We start from the raw sequence: 18,706 nt of genomic DNA on the forward strand, positions 1-18,706 counted from the left end.
ATGCACAGGCGCTCAACTGAATTGCGGGGCTTGACATCCCAAAAGGGCACAGCGAGTTGTGAGAGCAGAGGGCTCGAGATAAATTTTGACTACCTGGGGTTCTTTAGCGCGAACTTTAAATCAGACAAGTAAGAATTTTTTTACAGTCAAATCTCGTGAATTCGAACACGCTTAATTCAAACATCCTGTTAACTCAAACTGATGCTGTGGTCCTGTCAAAGTTACGCGCATTCCAATGGGCAAAAACGCCTGGTAATTCGCACACGCAAGCATTTGCAACGGTTATTTTGAATGTACCACGCTCCAACAATGCTTTCAGCAGTGCGCCAAATCACGTGGCGGCGCCCCCGACCAGCACTGCTCTGACCCTGCCATAGTGAAGAAGTTTAGGAGAGACCCCTCAATGCCACACGCGAGGTTCCGCATAAAGTCCAAGGGCACTAACACTGTCGCCGCGCGCCCTACGCTGTATGTGAGTGAAAGCATGCGAAAGGAGCCGACGATTGTGGCTCAATCTCGTGCATGCGAAAGAGCCAGAGCTGGGAGAAAGCACGCCGTCTACTGTTGTGCTCGAGGCACCCAACGTTGCGAAGCACAGGAGGGGGGGGGGGGGGGCATTCTACTCCGGCTGCAGCTTTGCATGTGGCAGCTGCACGGCAATATACTGAGAGCAATCTGCATTGGGGGCAGAGTCTAGGTGCGGTGGTGGCGGCAGCTCGTAGCTTTGTGCAAGCTGTGTGTTCTTGCTGCTCACTTTTCGTTGAAACGATAAACAGCAAAAATGTCATTTTGCTTGCTACTGCTGTTGCATTTCCTCATGCCAGCGTTTTGACAGCGAGTTTCCACGGTCATCGAGTGAGATGTGTTCATGATTGCTTGTACACGCGTGACCCCATGTTTGTTAATTTAGTTAGTATGCCTATGTCTACAAGTTTATACAGCCGATATAACTACTATCCTTGCTTTGTATAGCTGTCCACTAATTTGTTGTCACAATCGATGCTTCGCCTTTCGAGCGAAACTGCGTCTTTTTTTTACAATGACGAGTCTAAAACCGAGACATCCTGATGGAAAGGTTGTCTGAGACAGTTCCCACATCCGATTCTGTACAACAAGATGGACCCTGAATACAAGGACGCGAAGGTGACGCCCAGTACCTCATTCTCCTTATCTTTTGCATGTGGCAACGTCGCAACAGCAGGGAGCGCACCAACATGATTATGAACAGTCGCAAAAATACATGAAGTTGATGTCTTGCTAGGAAAATATTTTGACTTAACCGATATTTCGGGATATCAAAATTCAATTTACTGACGATTTACTGTACATCTAAAGTGGACGAAACTTTTGTATGCTATAAAATGCCATAATATATACCATTATCTCAGCAGGGCTTTTGCAAAACACATTATAACACAGTCATGTAAGCTGTAAGTTCATATATCAAATTTGTCCATTTTAGAAGCTCTAAGAGATTAAGCTTACAGAATGGCAATATCTGTTTTGGGGGCAGAGTTATGCATTTGTAACGATTATGCGCTATTTCTCATGAACATACCAATTTTTGGCAATCTTTCTAAAAAATTCCAGGCGTAAATAAAGAATCCGCTTCCAAAACCCACTAGAATTTAAATTACTCTCTCAAATACAACAAATTTCATTCAAATTGGTCCAGGGGTTGTTTCATAAAAGGATTTCTGCATTTCACTTGCATTTGAATAGACGGCATTGAAGGTGACCCTGAGCTAAAGCTTCCTTTTAAGATGAGGCTTTACACTCGCAGTCTTCAAGGCACCATCAGCATAATTTGAAATGTGAAACAGCAAATGTAAAATAGAACATGTTTTTTTAAGAGATGTGCAGTTGAACATTCTATCATTCCTAAGTTGTGCTTCACACAACAGAATACAAAAATATATAACATGTGCTAGTAAATGTGATAACAAGTGAGTGCAGTTCAGTGTGTTCTGACCATTTTGCACTGCAGAGAAACTTGCTCTTGGCCCATCGCTGCACACCCTAACAGAAGCTCCTAAAAAATTTCTTTAGTCAGGTGCCCAGCGTTGAACGAAATCAGAAGCTTGCAGCACTCTTCTGACACATTCCCAAAATGCTGATATGTTGAGAATGTATGCAGAGGCTGCATTTTATATTATATTCCATTTTTTCATTCATGTCAGTCGTACTGAGTGTCCCACCTCAGCAATAATGCCAGTGCAACTTCGTCTGAGTCAATGACGAAAGGTGAAATGAGCAGAAACGAAATGAATCATTCTAAACTGTTTCCCCAGGACCCGAAAAACCACTTGACTACACATGTGCAGCCATTTATTGCAGCCATAGTTAGATGGCGACACAGCCTGTACTGAAGCACGCTTTCTTCACACACACGGCAAGCTCTGTGCTCTCCCGACCAAGGTGGGTGTTAAAGTTTTTTTTAGTACTTCATTGTACTCGGAGGGAACAATAACGACAACCTAGAAGCTTGATTGTTTTGTTAGTTACAATCATATGAAACAAACAGACAATTAAGCAAGAGAGAACATAGGGGAAATTGACTCAGGTTTATATGAAATGAAGAAATACCCTAATGAGACCAAGTGAAATAAAAGTGAATGAAAAGACAACTTGCTGCTGGTGGGAGCAAAAATCACCTCTTCCACACCATGCATGCAGTGCATTACCACTAAGATACCATGGTGGCCGTCCTCTCGTCAACTTTCTTGGGTACATATCTAACTTTATTTATGTATGTGCACAAGATTAGCTTTGGGAGTGTTAGTCAGTGCCATTGCGGCTATGTATCTAACTATTCAATTAAACATAAAAGTTAATTTCCCTTATGCTTCCTCCGACTTCATTGTCTGTTTGCCTTATATGTTCATTGTACTCGAAAATTCATTATATCAATGTTCATTGTTTCAATGTAGGACTGTAATTTCAGAATACATTAATTACTACACATTTCAGCTATGTGTGAGTAACTTTTCATTAAGTTAGACTGGTTCATTTGACTATGTTAAAAAAATTCCGAAAGGTGCCCGGACTTGTAAACATCTCAACTTGAACTTTGGCTAATTCAAATCAATTTTGTGTGCTTTGCAGCAGTTGAATATGAAGCAGACTGCCTTCAGATACACAATAACATCAAGTTACTGCAGCATTTAAGTCAAATATAGATCAAATAGTCCTACTTGGTGCTTAACAATACTGATGCACGATCTAAACACTTTGACGATGTCTTCCCATTTCCATCCAACCACAAACATTTCTACTTCAGCAGTATAGATCCAATATTAAATAAAACAGTGAATTAAGTGGTAGCCAAGCAAGTGATAAGGACTCTGATGAGGCTCACCTCTGGTTACCATCAAGAGCTGGTACTTTCCATACAAGAAGTTGCCCACCACGAGTGACCCCCATGAGGAGAGCAAACAACTTTGCGTCATCACCCTCCATGACATGAGACCAAACAATTTCTGAAACAGCAACATGCAGAAATACACATATATAGTTGGCCACAACCATTAGGCACAGTAAGCCCACTAACTATGGTTTTGAATGCTGTTTTCGAGACCTCCTGAGCTGCTCATGGACACACTGCACCATCTGACTTGTAGCAGGAGAACTGAACTTCTATTTCTTATGGAGCTTGTTTTTTTCTAGCTTGGTGGTGATTTCCGTAATGGGTGACGTGCACGCACTCGTCAGAGATGAAAGTGAAAACAGCCGCCTCCGGGAATGGCATGTGTGCTCTGAAGCATGGACGATCTCGTGATTCCTCTGCGTCTGAAGTTCATTTTATCGATGGCTCGAGCAGCAGTGAGTCAGAGGATCCTGCCTTTTCACTTGACTTTGATTCCGAGAGCGACAACAATAAAAATTAACTCATAACTTGAGGACACACTAGTGGTTCATGCTCCTTCACCAACTGAAGCCATTCAGCACCAGCCAGCTAATGTCGAGACATACCAAAACTGTAAGAATTGTTATGACAGGAAAATGCAGCAGCAAACAAGAGCTTACTGCAGGGCTTGCAACATTCCCTGATGTTTCATCATCAAGGAATTACTTTGCCACATGGTAAATCTAACTGTAGAGCTTCCATATAAATTTTTGTAACGTAATAGTTCTCAAGGAAAAATTTTGATTTCTTTGAAGATAGTAGCTATTGGATAGCAATACATATTAAATATTTCAAAAAAAATTTCAATTTTTTTTCCTTTTTAGGCCCAAGTGTATCTGAACAAGTTTTGTTCTATTTTATTCTGCAATCGTTTTTGGCAATTTTCTTTTTTTATGACATAAATCTCATTAATAAAAGTTGTATGCCTGAAAAGCAGATTCACTCTGTGTTGCTTTCAGTAATACATGAAATTTTGAGTGCAATAGCTTCTTCAGAAAAATAAAATCTAGTGTAACCTACAAAAGATGGCTAATTTCTCTACAGTAGGAAAACAGGGACAACAGATAAAAAAGAAAAAGAAAGGACAATGATGTGAATTACATTACATGTAGGCACAGCATCACCGATCCAAAGCCCAAGTTTTACTTGTGAGAAACAAAGCAGGTACATGCACAAAAGTTGTAACGCAGCATATTGTGCAATCCAATATGGTGACATGCACTCTCAACGAGCCAGCCATGCATGCACTGGGGCCTGTGTGGGTGGGAATATCATCATTATGATCAACTTATGTCCACCACAGGGTGAACATCTCTCCTGATGACCTACAATTACTTTTGTCTCATATCAGCTGGCTCCACCCGATGTCTGAAAATTTCCTAGCCTCATCACACCACCTAACCATCCCTGCCATCCTTGATTGCCTTTATATTCCGTTGGAACCCATTCTGTTACTCTTACAGATAATTGATGATGTGTGCTGCAGATTATGTGATTTGCCACAACTGTCCGCAAACTCATGGCCAATGTGGGAGGCGGCAAGACATCCCATATCACCTTTCTCACTATTGCAAGCAGCATGTGTGCTTATATCTTTATCCACTGAAATTAAGTCTCCATCTTAACACGCTTCACGCACTTCATGTGGCATTCAGTTTGCTTTCTTTTTTTTTTTTTTTTTTGCGAATAGAGGACAAGTAGCTAGGACAGTTCAGAAATACTGACAGCACAGTGTCTGGCAACAAATCAGGCCATTTAGGTTTGCCTATAAGGACTTCACCCCCTAGTTCACGGTAATGCCACCTCCTTGTTATATCGCTCTCTGAAAAGTTGCTTCTCACAAACATAGTTGCGATTCACTGACTATCTTTCCTTGGAATCATATGAGCCCACACTCGCAACCATACTGAGTCACTAGGAACATTGAAAGTTATCATCTTTTCCTCACAGGACACATGGCCACTACAGCATTTCAACACAACACTTTTCTGCCCCATTCTCAAATGGTACAGATAGAAAGTACTAGTCTTTGTAGCAACATGAAATGCGTGTGCGCAATGTCAGAAACCAGCGCCGCCAGCACAGTACAGAAGTCCACAAGGACAAGAAAGACAGGAAGCTTAAAAACCACGGAAAACACGACAGTTTGCATGTGGGGGATATTGCGCCCTAGCTAATCCATGCTGTGCCTCCCAAGATCACCTTCACACGCATGCACACGCGCCGCATGCGAGCGAGTTCATTTGTGAGGCCGGCAGACATCGTCTGCTTAGGAATATTGCTGGCAGCTTGATTCATGGCCAGTGCAGCATGGAATTTGAGCAATACTAAGCGATTACTGTTGCTAAAATATCTGTTACTTGTTTTTTGACATTACTGATTGAAATCTGGAAAAGTTAGCAAGATATGGGACGATATCGCAATTTTTATGTGTCACGGCCAGAAATGAGCATGTAAAGAATGGAAAGGCGCCTGCTGCATCATCTGTCGTGCGGCAACAAAAGCAGTTTTTGGAAGAAAATTTTCTGTTTTACTTTGATGGTGCCAATCTCTTTTTCCATGTCAGACAAGAGTAGAATATGCAGCATGCTCGCTGTCGCAGTTCACGCAATGGAGTACACCGTTACAGCTATCTGGGGGATGATAGTAGTCACCACACTTAGAACAGGTTTGTTGTCCCCAGCAGCTTTGCAAACCACTGCCGTACCATCGACATTTGAAGCATCTGCGTGGGTTTCGGATGTACACCTTTACTCCTATCTTTACATACCCAGCCTCGATTATCTAGGGCAGTTCACTTGAACAAAAAGTAATTATCAGATATTTTGTTGGAATTTCTTTGTTCTCCTGTTTAGTCTCTGCACCTGCATGACGTTCTGGTCCTTCAGGCCTTCTAGGAGCTCTTGTTCACTCAAGTTCAAAAGGTCATCATCTGATATCACTCCTTTGCATGTATTCAGTGACTGATGTGGTGTCACCGTGATTTGAGCATCACCAGATGTCACAAGATTTGAAATCTTTCCATGCTGGAGTTTGTTGCATACTTCAAGCAGGAGGTCAGTACTAGCCATTTTTGTCACTTTGTACCCAGTACCCAGTGTGTCCGTGAGGCATTTAGCAACACTGAACAGTGTCATGGTTCTGACAGTCTTTCCAGGGTTCTCAGTATATATTACATGGTATCGTGGGAAGTTTTCTTTGCACTGGACAAAAAAATTTGAAAGCTTCTTCAGTGCGTCCACTTTTGCTGCTTCGTCACTTAGCATGTGAATAACACTGAATAACAAACATTAATACACAGCTATGCAATCAGTGTGGTCACACAAAATTTCTGGGCCAGCCAAGCCAAGCCATTGGCCAAAACGTGCATGCACATCCAGGATGTGGCATTGTGAAGTTGCTCTATGGGAATTTGACAGAATAATATTTTGAGCTGCAATTGAACTAACATGCATTCTCTTTGCTGTAAGCAATATTTTTTTTTAATCTTGCATTTTCGGTCCCTTTATAAGCAGTGTACTCAACGAAATAAAGCATGGACAGCCAAAGTTTGTATGCGCTTTCTTGAATTTTATAATTTGTTATATCCATGTTCTTTACACTAGGGTTTGACTGTAGTAACTGCGTCAAGCTGGCTGGGTGTTTTAACAATGTTTTCTCACCGAGGGCAGCCACAGAGTAGCTCCTCTCCTTTAGGAGGTCAAAGACATATTTTGAGTAGGCAGCAGGCTTCTCGGTCTTCTTCTGCCTACGAGGTGCGGTCCACGACTCTTTGGTCTGTTCATAATGCACTTGAGACGGTTCTGCCAGGCAGTCCCAGTGTGCCTCGATACGCTCATGGAAGATCTGAATTCGATGGTCCCGGGTAAGTGTTGCGAGAAGGCATCTAGGAGAAGAGAAACCAGTGTAGCAGAGTTAATGCACTGCTAATGAATTGAGGATTCAACAATAGATAAGAAGCACAAGCCTCATGCAGGGGGCAAAGCTGATTCAATCTGGTATACTTCCGTCATAGAGAAAGCCAAGAAATTACGCTATAGATCCAATGAGGTACTGCATATTTCAACCAAGTCCCTGCCGATGGAAAAAGAAGGGGTGATAACAAAGGCTTGGCATTGATTTAGACCCGATTAATCAGAACCTTTTAGCATACTAATTAAATTCACAAATTTTTGTTTACATGGAGCAAATATTACAAATTGGTTGTTTGGGTACTATAGTCACAGAACTCAGTGCAACCGGGAAATGTTACACTAATACACGCAATAAGCACAGTTACTCGAAAGTGAGAGATTGCACTACTATGCATCTGGTCGCTAAAGGTGGCATGAATACTGGTCTAAGCATAGAGCAAACACTACGCTCATGTAACATGAACTGGAGATGCCAGAAACGAAAGCATGCATATTTGTTCGGCCTAAACTGACATTTCGTTCTGTGAGAATAGCAAACAAGTTTATGTACATTAAAAAGAGAAGTAACCATGCAACAAACATTGAGTTGCGTTTAATAGCACATTGACATATAAGGTGTATCGAACTCGCTCAAATGCAACCATAATTTCAGCTGCGGAGACAGAGATGTTTTTAAACATTTTACAATACCATCACAAGGCATGCAAGACTTCTCAGCAGCATGTCACTTGCCCTTTCACTAATGCCAGTGCATTAAGCAAGTGACGCACAGACAAATTTTCCCTTTGCCAGCTCGAAGTGTGGCATGCATGTGTGGCATTTGTCATGAAAGAATCACTGGCGCCATCTTGGTAGGAACATTGAAGCTCAACCAGCCATTCCCTTCCTTGCTTTTGAGCAAAAGAAGCATCCCTCATGTGCCCTCAAAGGATTTATCACGATTAAGAAAGTCGCAGTTTTGCCAGACAGGCAAATAATTGATTGCGACAGTGAACTATTAGACAGCTATAAGTAAGGTTAGTAGTTTTATAAGCTGCATAAACTGTTGTAAACATCTGTTTCCAAACTAAATGAATAACCATGTTGTCATGCGCACACAGGCACACACGAACACATCTCACTCGATGACAGTGGACGCTCGCAGTGTTCACATATGCTGTGTTCTCGCGAGCACGAGAACACAGCATATGTGAAGTCATCACTTATCTCGGGCTAATCAACCTACGAGCCCACCACAGATTACCACCAAGAAAGGAGACTGGGCGCATGCAGCCGCTCCCTGCAGCCGCAGCCAGAGCCAAAGAGGAGATATGTGCACAAACTTGTCCCCCCCCTCCGTCTTCCTCCTAGAGCACAAACATCTCCCCACTGCCTCCTTGTGCCCTTATGAAGATGGTGAACACCCTCGCGGCCTTCCTTCATTTTGTGTGCGAGAAGATGCCGCCACATCGAGCCACAATCCTTCTCGGCTCACCCTCGCATGTTTTCCCTTCCACCTACAGCATACAATGAGCTGTCATGGTGTTATTGCACATGGACATTATACGGAATGGCGACACCAATGATGGAACTTTTCCAGGAGTGTACACATAGTTCCTATCACAATAAACAATTAACCACACTCCAAGCATTAATTGATTACTGGAAAGTTAATACATTCATTTGACCTTACGTTACTCCTACAGTGCACTGACTTTTTCACTTATTGATGTACTTGAAGTGGGACTTTCATACTTGTATAAATAGATTAGAAGTACTGTTAGACTGTTTGCTTAAATACGAGGGATGCTCCGAAAGTAAGTTTCGTCATTTTTTGAAGGAGAAGATGGTACACCAGTTGAAACAAACAATTGTCACGAGAATCCATGCCCGTTGCTGGTTCAACGACAGGAGCGTTAATGGAGGAAGAATGATTCATGTGCAGAGCGCCACAGAAGAGAGAGTAGCAGCATATCGGCATGCCTGAGGTTATTTGAGTACAAATCACGATGGCAGATAGACATGTGCTGACAACACGGTCACCAATGGAAATGCGTGCTGTTATCCGGTATGAATAGGCATGTGGGACTAGCGTGTCCGTCATCCATGAATGCTTACAGATCGTGCATGGTGAAAAGGTCATGTCTCAGGCCTTGCATCGCAGAACACTGAGTTTTACCAGAGTGGTTTCTTCAAACTGATTGCATGCTACAACAAATGTCACAATGTCAGTGGCGACTATGTGGACAAATAGTGCAAGGTGTACAGTTCATGATGCCATGGTGTACTTTTTTTTGGCAATAAAGTTTTCATGTGAAAATAAATGACAAAACTTACTTTCGGAACGTCTCTCGTATGTTTATAATCCATGTCTAGTTATGTATACTACATACATACTACATACATCTGAATGTATGAGTTCTGTGATTGTCATAACTGCAGTGTTTTATTGTTTTAGCAATTATATGGCCGTTCCAGGTGCATTTCTGGTATCGTTGTTGCCGTGATGTTCCGTATAAAGTCGAAGCATGATAACATTGTCACCACACACCACATGCTGTGTGTGCATGGGTCACCCAACAATCACAGCTCAATCTCCTGCGTACAAGGGACAAAAGTGGGGAGGCAGTGCGCCATCTTCCATCATGCACGAGGCATCGGGGGGGGGGGGGGGGGGGGGAGGAACGTGGGGTGGAGCGGAGGGGGTTCTACTCCGGCGGCTGCTGTGTACGGCGAGGCCGTGCGGTTTCCATATTCTGAAGCAATCCGTGATGCGGAAAAAGTGTGCCGAGAGCTGGGAGCTACGTACGCACTGTGCTTTCAACGCTTAGTTTTCGCTGGAGCAAGAGGCAACACAAAGGTCGATTCACTCGCTGCTGCTGCCACGCTTCCTCACTCTAGCATTTTGACAGTGAGGTTCTGTGGTCATCGAGTATGGTGTGTTCATGTGTACCTGTGGCAATGTGACACTATGCTCGTCAATTTATTAAGTAAGCGAATGTTTACAAGTTTATACAGACGATAAAACTGCTATCCTTACTTTTTATAGCTATCTACTAATTCGCTATTGCAGCCATTGTTTCACCTCTCGTGCGAAACTGCAATTTTTTATTGCAATTTCTGTACTTTGATTTTTATGCATTCTGTCAGCTAGTTACCTTCCATTTTTTATTGCATTACTATAGTATTTGGTTTCCCTTTGTGCTCTGTGAGCTTGCTACTACTGTATGCTATGTTTCGGGAAATGGACCCAGTGAAGCTTTCTCAGGCTTTTTGTTCGTGCCCCAAACATGGGCAAGACGTTGAACACCAATCAATTGATTAATTAATCTCCCAACCCTAACGATTATATCAAGCAAAAATTTAGCTAAGCAGCCGATGAAATGTTCTGCAGAAAACATGATACAATGATGGTATGGCAACATGCCTTTATGCAGCTGAAACCCTGGTTGAAGACAACAGCAAAAGACAAATGAAGTAGTGCGACAAGATGCAATTGTCTCATTGTATCTGCAGGACGCTACAGGGGGACACTAAATGCAAATACTAAGCTGACGTGGACAATTAAAATACCATTCCAAAAGCCTCACAGCACTTCTTTCGTGACAAGAAAAGATTTAGTTTACGAGAAAATTACGTCTGAAGGGTCTGCATACCATCAGTGCAATTCAAATCACCCGTCCCCAGGCAGGGAGCGTTGACGCTGCACAGGCCATCATCGCCCTTCACTGCCGCCAGTGAGTAAAACGGCGCCCGATGGATAGTGCAACTGTTTTCTGCATGACACGCAAATGCGCGGCCATGGAGAAACCGAGCCAACACAGAGTTCGATTTGCCACTGCAGCTGCTTTTGGTCAAGTGGAGTGGACTGTTTGGGAATCCCACAACCTCACGTGGATGCAGCAGTCTCTGCTACTTGCAGTTTGTGTGCGTTTCACGAGCCAGAAAAAAACCAGCGAAGCACTATGCGATAATGAAACTTCTGAAATGCAAAAGCTTCAGCAGCGCAATGTGGAGAAAACGAAACCCTTTGACTGCTCACATTGTTGTCAAAGGTAACGTCAATGAATGCCTTTTCCAAAAAATCAAATAGAACAGGACAAGTAGCATTTTCTTTCTATTACGAGTGATCTAGTACTAGCGATAGAATTATAATGAGGAGTGCCCCCGTCATCAGGCTAGTACTTAAATGTCCTAGGGGAGTCTCTAATCGCGTCTGGCATTTTCCTCAGTTTCTCTATTACTAAAGCTCTCTTTGAGATAATACTGACGCCTCAGACATTCTCGAGCACTTTCGCTTGACTTAATGGGTATTTGCCTTCATTGTTCTTTTACCCCCTTCCATGTTTGTGTGTTGTTTTTTAAAGCCTAGAAGACGTATACATCCTAAAGTAGCACAAATGCAATCAACATGAAAAAAATTGCGGCTGCGACTTCTTTCACTATCTACAGAAATACTGACTATACATTGCCAGTAAGAATGCCATGTTGCTTGAAACCATCACCTTCATAGTTATGACACCAGGACAATGCCTCTCCCAGTGACCTCCAACTGCCTCAGTTTGGTGCCAGTCAAATCCATCCGATGGCTGCAAATTTCCTGATCTACCACACCACTTCCGCCCTCGACATTGCATACATGCTGCATACTACACACAGCACATTTCCTGACGCAAAAAGTTAAATCGACTGAGCATATAAGCTGCAAAGCAGCAAGTGATTCATTAATGCCAAGCATACACAGCTGCTTACTGCCAACTCAATTTCAGTCACCATTAATTAGAAAAAGGCTAAACAAAGTATGCATCTTTTTTCTGTCGACAAATGGCAAGGCCAGTCAATTTTTTTCTGTACACTAGCAAGTCATATGTGCACATGCTCATCTGCTTATAATTGTCTACATGCCCCTTAAACTTTGAATGTTATTGCAGTCAAGTGCGCAACTCTGACCACTGAAAACGGAAGCGCATGTATGGGCACTATAACATGCATTTGATAAGCATCCTAGAAAAAGGCACTTAGCAGAACAAGCTCAGGCAATACGCATGTCATTTTGATAGCATTTCCAAGCGTTGGACAAAAGCCTGCAGTAAACTGAATATCTGAAGCCTGCTTGCCGGTTCTTGCCACCCAAATGCATTGGAGACCACAGTGCCCTATGGTATGTCTTGTGCAGGACGGCATTGGCGCTGTCAGGTGAAAGCGTGATGTCCAGCATCAGTGAGTGCCGATCATCTGCAAACATACATGCAGAAAATCTTTAATGTGGCCAAGCATGTCTGCAGTGCTGCATAAGTGCTAATGTACAGCCGTTGTCAAGCTTAACCCAAACAATGAAGACACATTAAGTGGCTTAGCTTTAACAAGCACTACTGTAAAAAGCAAATGCTGAATGCTTCGGGAGAAATAAGCATTAAAGGGGCCATGAAACACTTTCTAACTAATCATAGAATAGCGTCACTAATAAAGGATGTCATCTCGCAAATATTATGGCGCAAAAAGTTTTCGAATTCTTCAAGTATAAGTGTAATTATTGCATCAATAGGCAGATTTCTCTCTCTTTTCCTCCACACTAGCACGCTGGAAGCTGCACAGGGGAGAAGCCAAGGGGGCAATGCACCGCCTAAACGTGGAGTGTCTTGATGGTGAAAGGGCTCATTGCAGCACCCCGTGGTGGCTGCGATAGACTACACTGCACAGCACACCAATGCTATCTCAGAGGCCACGCGCACCAGATGCAGCTGTATGCAACTGTCGAGCGTAGCCTTGCAGTGCAAAGATGAAATGATTTTTCTATCTTTTTGAGGTTGCAAAATATATATTTTTTTCATTTATTTATCTCAAAATTACAATTATGTATTACTATACAATTATAGCAATTATGGTACACTACATCTCCAGGCTTGGAGTGGCGCCTAGCACTGGCAAAAACGCCGAGAACAAGTGGGGCTATACTAATCCAGGCACTACCAAATTAGGAAGAACCACTAAGCTTCAATAAGACACTCCCTCACCAGAACAGGAATTGGCCTTCCTGGTGCAGTACTCAGCCACTCGTTCCCAAATGACTCATTCAATTGCCCAATGGCCATCAGTCCACAGCAGCTGCAGAGCACCTGACCAAGGCGATGGTCAGACATGTAATTCAGCGGAGGGTGCTAAGAATCTAGAGAACCGGACAGGCTGCCAATGGAAACTGATCCTTGCAACCCGAACTCGCTTGAGTGAAGCTAGCCTAGCAGGACTCATTGAGGAACTATCAGGCATTGTTTGGGATATCATTGGCCTTAGTCAGGTTAGAAGAACTAGTGAAGCTTATACAGTGCTGACAAATGGCCACGTCCTCTGCTATAGAGGACTACCAGATAAGAAGCAGTTAGTAGGATTCCTAATCCATAAGGACATAGCATGCAATGCTGACGAATTCTACAGTATTAATGGGAAGGTAGCAGTAGTTGTAATAAAGCTGAATACGAAGTATAGAATAAAGGTAACACAAACCTATGCTCTAACCTCCAGTCATGATGATGAAGAAATAAGTTTTATAAAGATGTTGAATTAGTGATGCGAAAAGTGCAAACTCAGTATACTGTAGTCATGAGCGACTTTAATGCAAAAGTGGGAAAAAGTAGGCTGGTGAACAAGCAAGTCGCAACTATGGTGTTGATTCTAGGAACGCTAGAGGAAAGATGCTCGTAGAATTCGCAGAAAGGAATAAGCTTCGAATAATGAACACCTTTTTCAGGAAGCATAGCAACAGAAAGTGGACCTGGAAAAGCCCTAATGGTGAAACAAGAAATGAAATTGCTTTAATACTTTCTGCCGATCCCAGCATAATGCAGGATGTAGAAGTGTTAGGTAGGCCAAAGTGCAATGATCATAGGTTAGTGAGGATTAGGATTTACCTCAATTTGAAGAGAGAAAGAGTAAAATTGGTCGAAAAGAAACAGACCAACCTAGACTCAGTAAGGGTAAAAGCAGACCAATTCAGGCTGGTACTTGCCGACAAATTTGCAGCCTTAAAACAGAGATGATGATGATGATGATGACATAGAGGTAGTGAATGAGACCATAACTAGACTGGCTTCAGAGGCAGCAATTGAAGTGGGAGCAAGGCACCAAGGCAACCAGCAGGCAAGCTCTCCCAAGTAACAAAGGACCTAATAAAGAAACAACAAAGAATGAAAGTGTCTAACTCAAGAGATCAGATAGAATTCGTGGAACTGTCAAAACTAATCAACAAGGAGAAAATAAGAGATATTCGAAAATGCAACGTGAGAAAGACTGAGGAAGCAGTAAAAAATGAATGCACCCTGAAAACAGTGAGAAGGAAACTAGGCAGCGGACAAACCAAGATGTATGCACTGAAAGATGGACAGGGTAATCTCATCAGCAATCTCAAAGATATAGTAAAAGCAGCAGAAGAATTCTATACAGTCCCGTACAGTACCCAAAGCAGCCACGATTCCTCCATTCAAAATAGTAATGAACAAATTACACAGGCTCCTTCCATAACTAGCGATGAAGTTAGAAGGGCCTTGCAAGACATGAAATGGGAAAGAACGGCAGGACAAGATAGAATAACAGTCAATTTAATCAAAGATGGAGGAGACATAATGCTCGGAAAAGTGGCGGCTTTCTATACAAAGTGTCTATTGACTGCAAGGGTCCAAGAAAAATGGAAGAATGCAAACGTTACACTAATCCACAAAAAGGGAGACATTAAAGAATTGAAAAATTATAGGCCCATTAGCTTACTCCCAGTATTATATAAAATATTTACCAAAATAATCTCCAATAGAATAAGGGCAACACTGGGCTTTAGCCAACCAAGGGAACAGGCTGGCTTCAGAAAGGGATAGTCTACAATCTATCACATCTATGTCATCAATCAGGTTATCGAGAAATCGGCAGAGTACAATCAGCCTCTCTGTATGGCTTTCATAGATTACGAAAAGGCATTTGATTCAGTTGAGATACCAGCAGTGACAGAGGCATTATGTAATCAAGGAGTACAGGACGCTTATGTAGATATCTTGGAAAGTATCTACAGATTCCACAGCTACCTTAATTCTCCACAAGTAGGAAGATACCTATAAACAGGCACGTACCCAGGGGGGGGGCCCCCCCCCCCGAAATCAAGTGGCATACCCTCCCCCCCCCCACCAACGCCACCACTCCTCACACATTCCTAAAGCGCCGCCAGATCAATGTTGAGACTTCGCAGCTGTTCATCGGTCAGCATTATGCTGCCTTTTTCACTCCTTTTAGATGGCGGTAGTTATCGGCATCTCTTGTAATGTGAAGGACAGTTTTCTCGTAGATTCCGCACCCGCGCGATTAACTCGAGATACGTTCAGTTGTCACCATCTATTCAACCGTCACGCGCATAGCTGTTGCTTTTGTTAGTTCAACCTTCTTTGTTTAGGCTGATCCTGGGACCAGGAGAGGGATGCGGCTGTTACTCAGCTGGTCTGTACTCTCACGGAACGAGTTGCGGCCAGAGAAAACGCCAATTGCGTTTAACTTATCCCTTTGCTTCATTGTTTCCTTGAGTTACGGCTCACCGCGACGCTGGCAGATGCCTGGAACGATATACACGTGATATGAGTTAGATAAGGTGGGAAATCTGTTTTCCCTAACTGTATAGCACTTTTTGTTCAAAATTGGCAACTGGAAACAAAAATAGCAAGGAGTTGAGAAATTAAGCGATCTGCTAAGGGAGAGAGCCAGGGCAACAACCAAACTGCAAGCAAAAGCGAATAATAAAAAGTTAACCGTTGTTTATGAGAATATTTATGGATCAACATCTTTTTATTTAAAAAGGAAGTAGAGAAAACGCCACCGGAAGTGGAGAACAATTACTTGTTTTGAATGACGCTTCTACAGTTATCGGTCGAACTGCCTCACGTAGCCACTTCTCTGCTGTGCTTATGTGGGTGTTTTTCTAACCTTTCGCAGTGAGCGCAGTACGTCTAGAATCGCAGAGTCCTGCGCTCTACGCGGTTGTATGGGACTGGCGGCCGCACAGCGTTACGCAATTCGCGGAACTGTCAAAACTGATCAACAAGGCGAAAATAACTGATATTCGAAACTATAACATGAGAAAGACTGAAGAAGCCGTAAAAAATGAATGCAGCCTGAAATCAGTAAGAAAGAAACCTGGCATAGGACAAACCATGATGTGTGCACTAAAAGATAAGAAGGATAATATCATCAGCAATCTCGAAGATATAGTAAAAGCAGCGGAAAAATTCTAAGCTGACCTGTATACAATGCCTAGAGGAGTCACGATAGTTCACTTAGAAACAGTAATGAACAGTATACAGAAACTCTCCTATAACTAGCGATGAAGTCAGAAGGGCCCTGCAAGACATGAAACGATGAAGAGCGGGAGGATAACGTGGAATAACAGTCGATTTAATCAAAGATGGAGGAGACATAATGCTTGGAAAACTGGCGGCTCTTTATACGAAGTGTCTATCGACTACAAGGGTCCCAGAAAACTGGAAGAATGCAGACATTATACTAATCCACAAAAAAAAGGAGACGTTAAAGAATTGAACAATTATGGGACCATTAGCTTGCTCCCAGTATTATATAAAATATTTACCAAAATAATCTCCAATAGAATAAGGTTAACACTGGATTTTGTGAACCAAGGGAACAGGCTGGCTTCAGGAAGAGATACTTTACAATGGATCACATCCATGTCATCCATCAGGCTATCGCGAAATCTGCAGAGTTCAATAAGCCTCTCTATGTGGCTTATATAGATAACGAAAAGGCATTTGATTCAGTAGAGATACCAGCAATCACAGAGGCACTACGTAATCAAGGAGTACAGAACGCTTACGTAAAAAGCTTGGTAAATATTGCTACATGCGTTTGTTTGAACGAGGCGCGTAGGCGCCATCACTCCAGAAAAGAGGAGGAAGAACAAACTGGGCTCGCGCTGTGAATCTAACCGGTCAGCGCTGCAACCGTTGTTGTAAATATAATCTGTAAGTAGTTTCTCATCATACTGACTCGTCTTTCGCGTTAGAATATCTACAGAGGTTCTACAGCTACCTTAATTCTACACAAGGAAAGCAGGAGAGACCTATAGAGAAAGGGGTCAGACAGGGAGACACAATTTCTCCAAAGCTATCTTCTGCGTGCTTAGAAGAATTCAAGCTATTAAACTGGGAAGGCTTAGGAGTAAAGATCGACGATAAATATCTCGGCAACCTTCAGTTTGCCGATGACATTGTTCTATTCAACAACAATGCAGACGAGTTACAACAAATGATTGGAGACCTTAACAGAGAGAGTGTAAGAGTGGGGTTGAATATTATTATGCAGAAGATGAAGATAATGATAAATAGCCGGGCAAAGGAACAAGAGATCAGGATGGCCAGTCGGCCACTAGAGACTGTGAAGGAGTATGTTTACCTAGGTCAATTAATCAGAGGGAACCCTGATCATGAGAAGGAAATTCACCGAAGACTAAACATAGGTTGGATCGCATACGGCAGACATTGCCAGCTCCTGACTGGAAGCTTACCATTATTATTGAAAAGTAAGGTGTGCAATCAGTGCATTTTGCCAGTGCAATATGTCCAGTGCCAATGCATTTGCCAGTGCATTATGCCAGTGCATATGGGGCAGAGACTTGAGAGCAAGTTAAGGACCACGCAAAGAGCGATCGAACGAAGATTGCTAGGCATAACGTTAAGAGACAAAGAGAGTGGTTTGGATCAGAGAGCGAACGGGTATAGACGATATTCTAATTGACATCAAGAGGAAAAAATGTAGCTGGGCAGGTCATGTAATGCGCAGGTTAGATAACCGTTGGACCATTAGGGTTACAGAATGGGTACCAAGAGAAGGGAAACGCAATCAAGGACGACAAAACACTAGGTGGAGCGATGAAATTAGGAAATTCGCGGGCGCTAGTTGGAATCGGTTGGCACAGGACAGGGGTAATTGGAGATCGCAGGGAGAGGCCTTCGTCCTGCAGTGGACATAAAACATGATGATGATGATGATGGAGGTGGTGCCCCCACCCCCCCCGAAAAAAAATCCTGGGTACGTGCCTGCCTATAAAGAAAGGGGTCAGACAAGGACACACAATCTCTCCAATGCTACTCACTGTGTGCTTCGAAGGAGTACTCAGGCTATTAAACTGGGAAGGCTTAGAAGGATCAACGGCGAATATCTCAGCAACCTTCAATTTGCAGATGACATTGTCCTGTTCAGCAACACTGGGGACGAGTTACAACAAATGATTGAGGACCTCAACAGAGAGAGTGTAAGAGTTGGATTGAAGATTAATATGCTGAAAACAAAGATAATGATCAATAGCCGTGCAAGGGAACAAGAGTTCAGGATCGCCATTCAGCCTCTAGAGTCTAGTCTGTGAAGG

General features: G+C 42.8%; 1 protein-coding gene across 2 annotated transcripts in view; it reads right to left on the reverse strand.

Annotated features, from left to right (window-relative positions):
- Window positions 1–18,706, reverse strand: part of LOC142572659 (general transcription factor 3C polypeptide 4-like) — a 68,967-nt gene that overhangs the window by 45,467 nt on the left and 4,794 nt on the right. For both annotated transcript variants that reach the window (XM_075681931.1, XM_075681932.1), the window contains exons 3-5: window positions 12,417–12,534; window positions 7,069–7,292; window positions 3,359–3,479 (exon numbers count right to left, since the gene is read on the reverse strand). In XM_075681931.1, coding sequence (XP_075538046.1) covers window positions 3,359–3,479; window positions 7,069–7,292; window positions 12,417–12,534 — 463 coding nt within the window. The remainder of the gene's footprint in view (window positions 1–3,358; window positions 3,480–7,068; window positions 7,293–12,416; window positions 12,535–18,706) is intronic.

This window comes from Dermacentor variabilis, chromosome 2 (genome assembly GCF_050947875.1).
Source record: "Dermacentor variabilis isolate Ectoservices chromosome 2, ASM5094787v1, whole genome shotgun sequence".
NCBI classification, from domain to species: Eukaryota; Metazoa; Arthropoda; class Arachnida; order Ixodida; family Ixodidae; genus Dermacentor; species Dermacentor variabilis.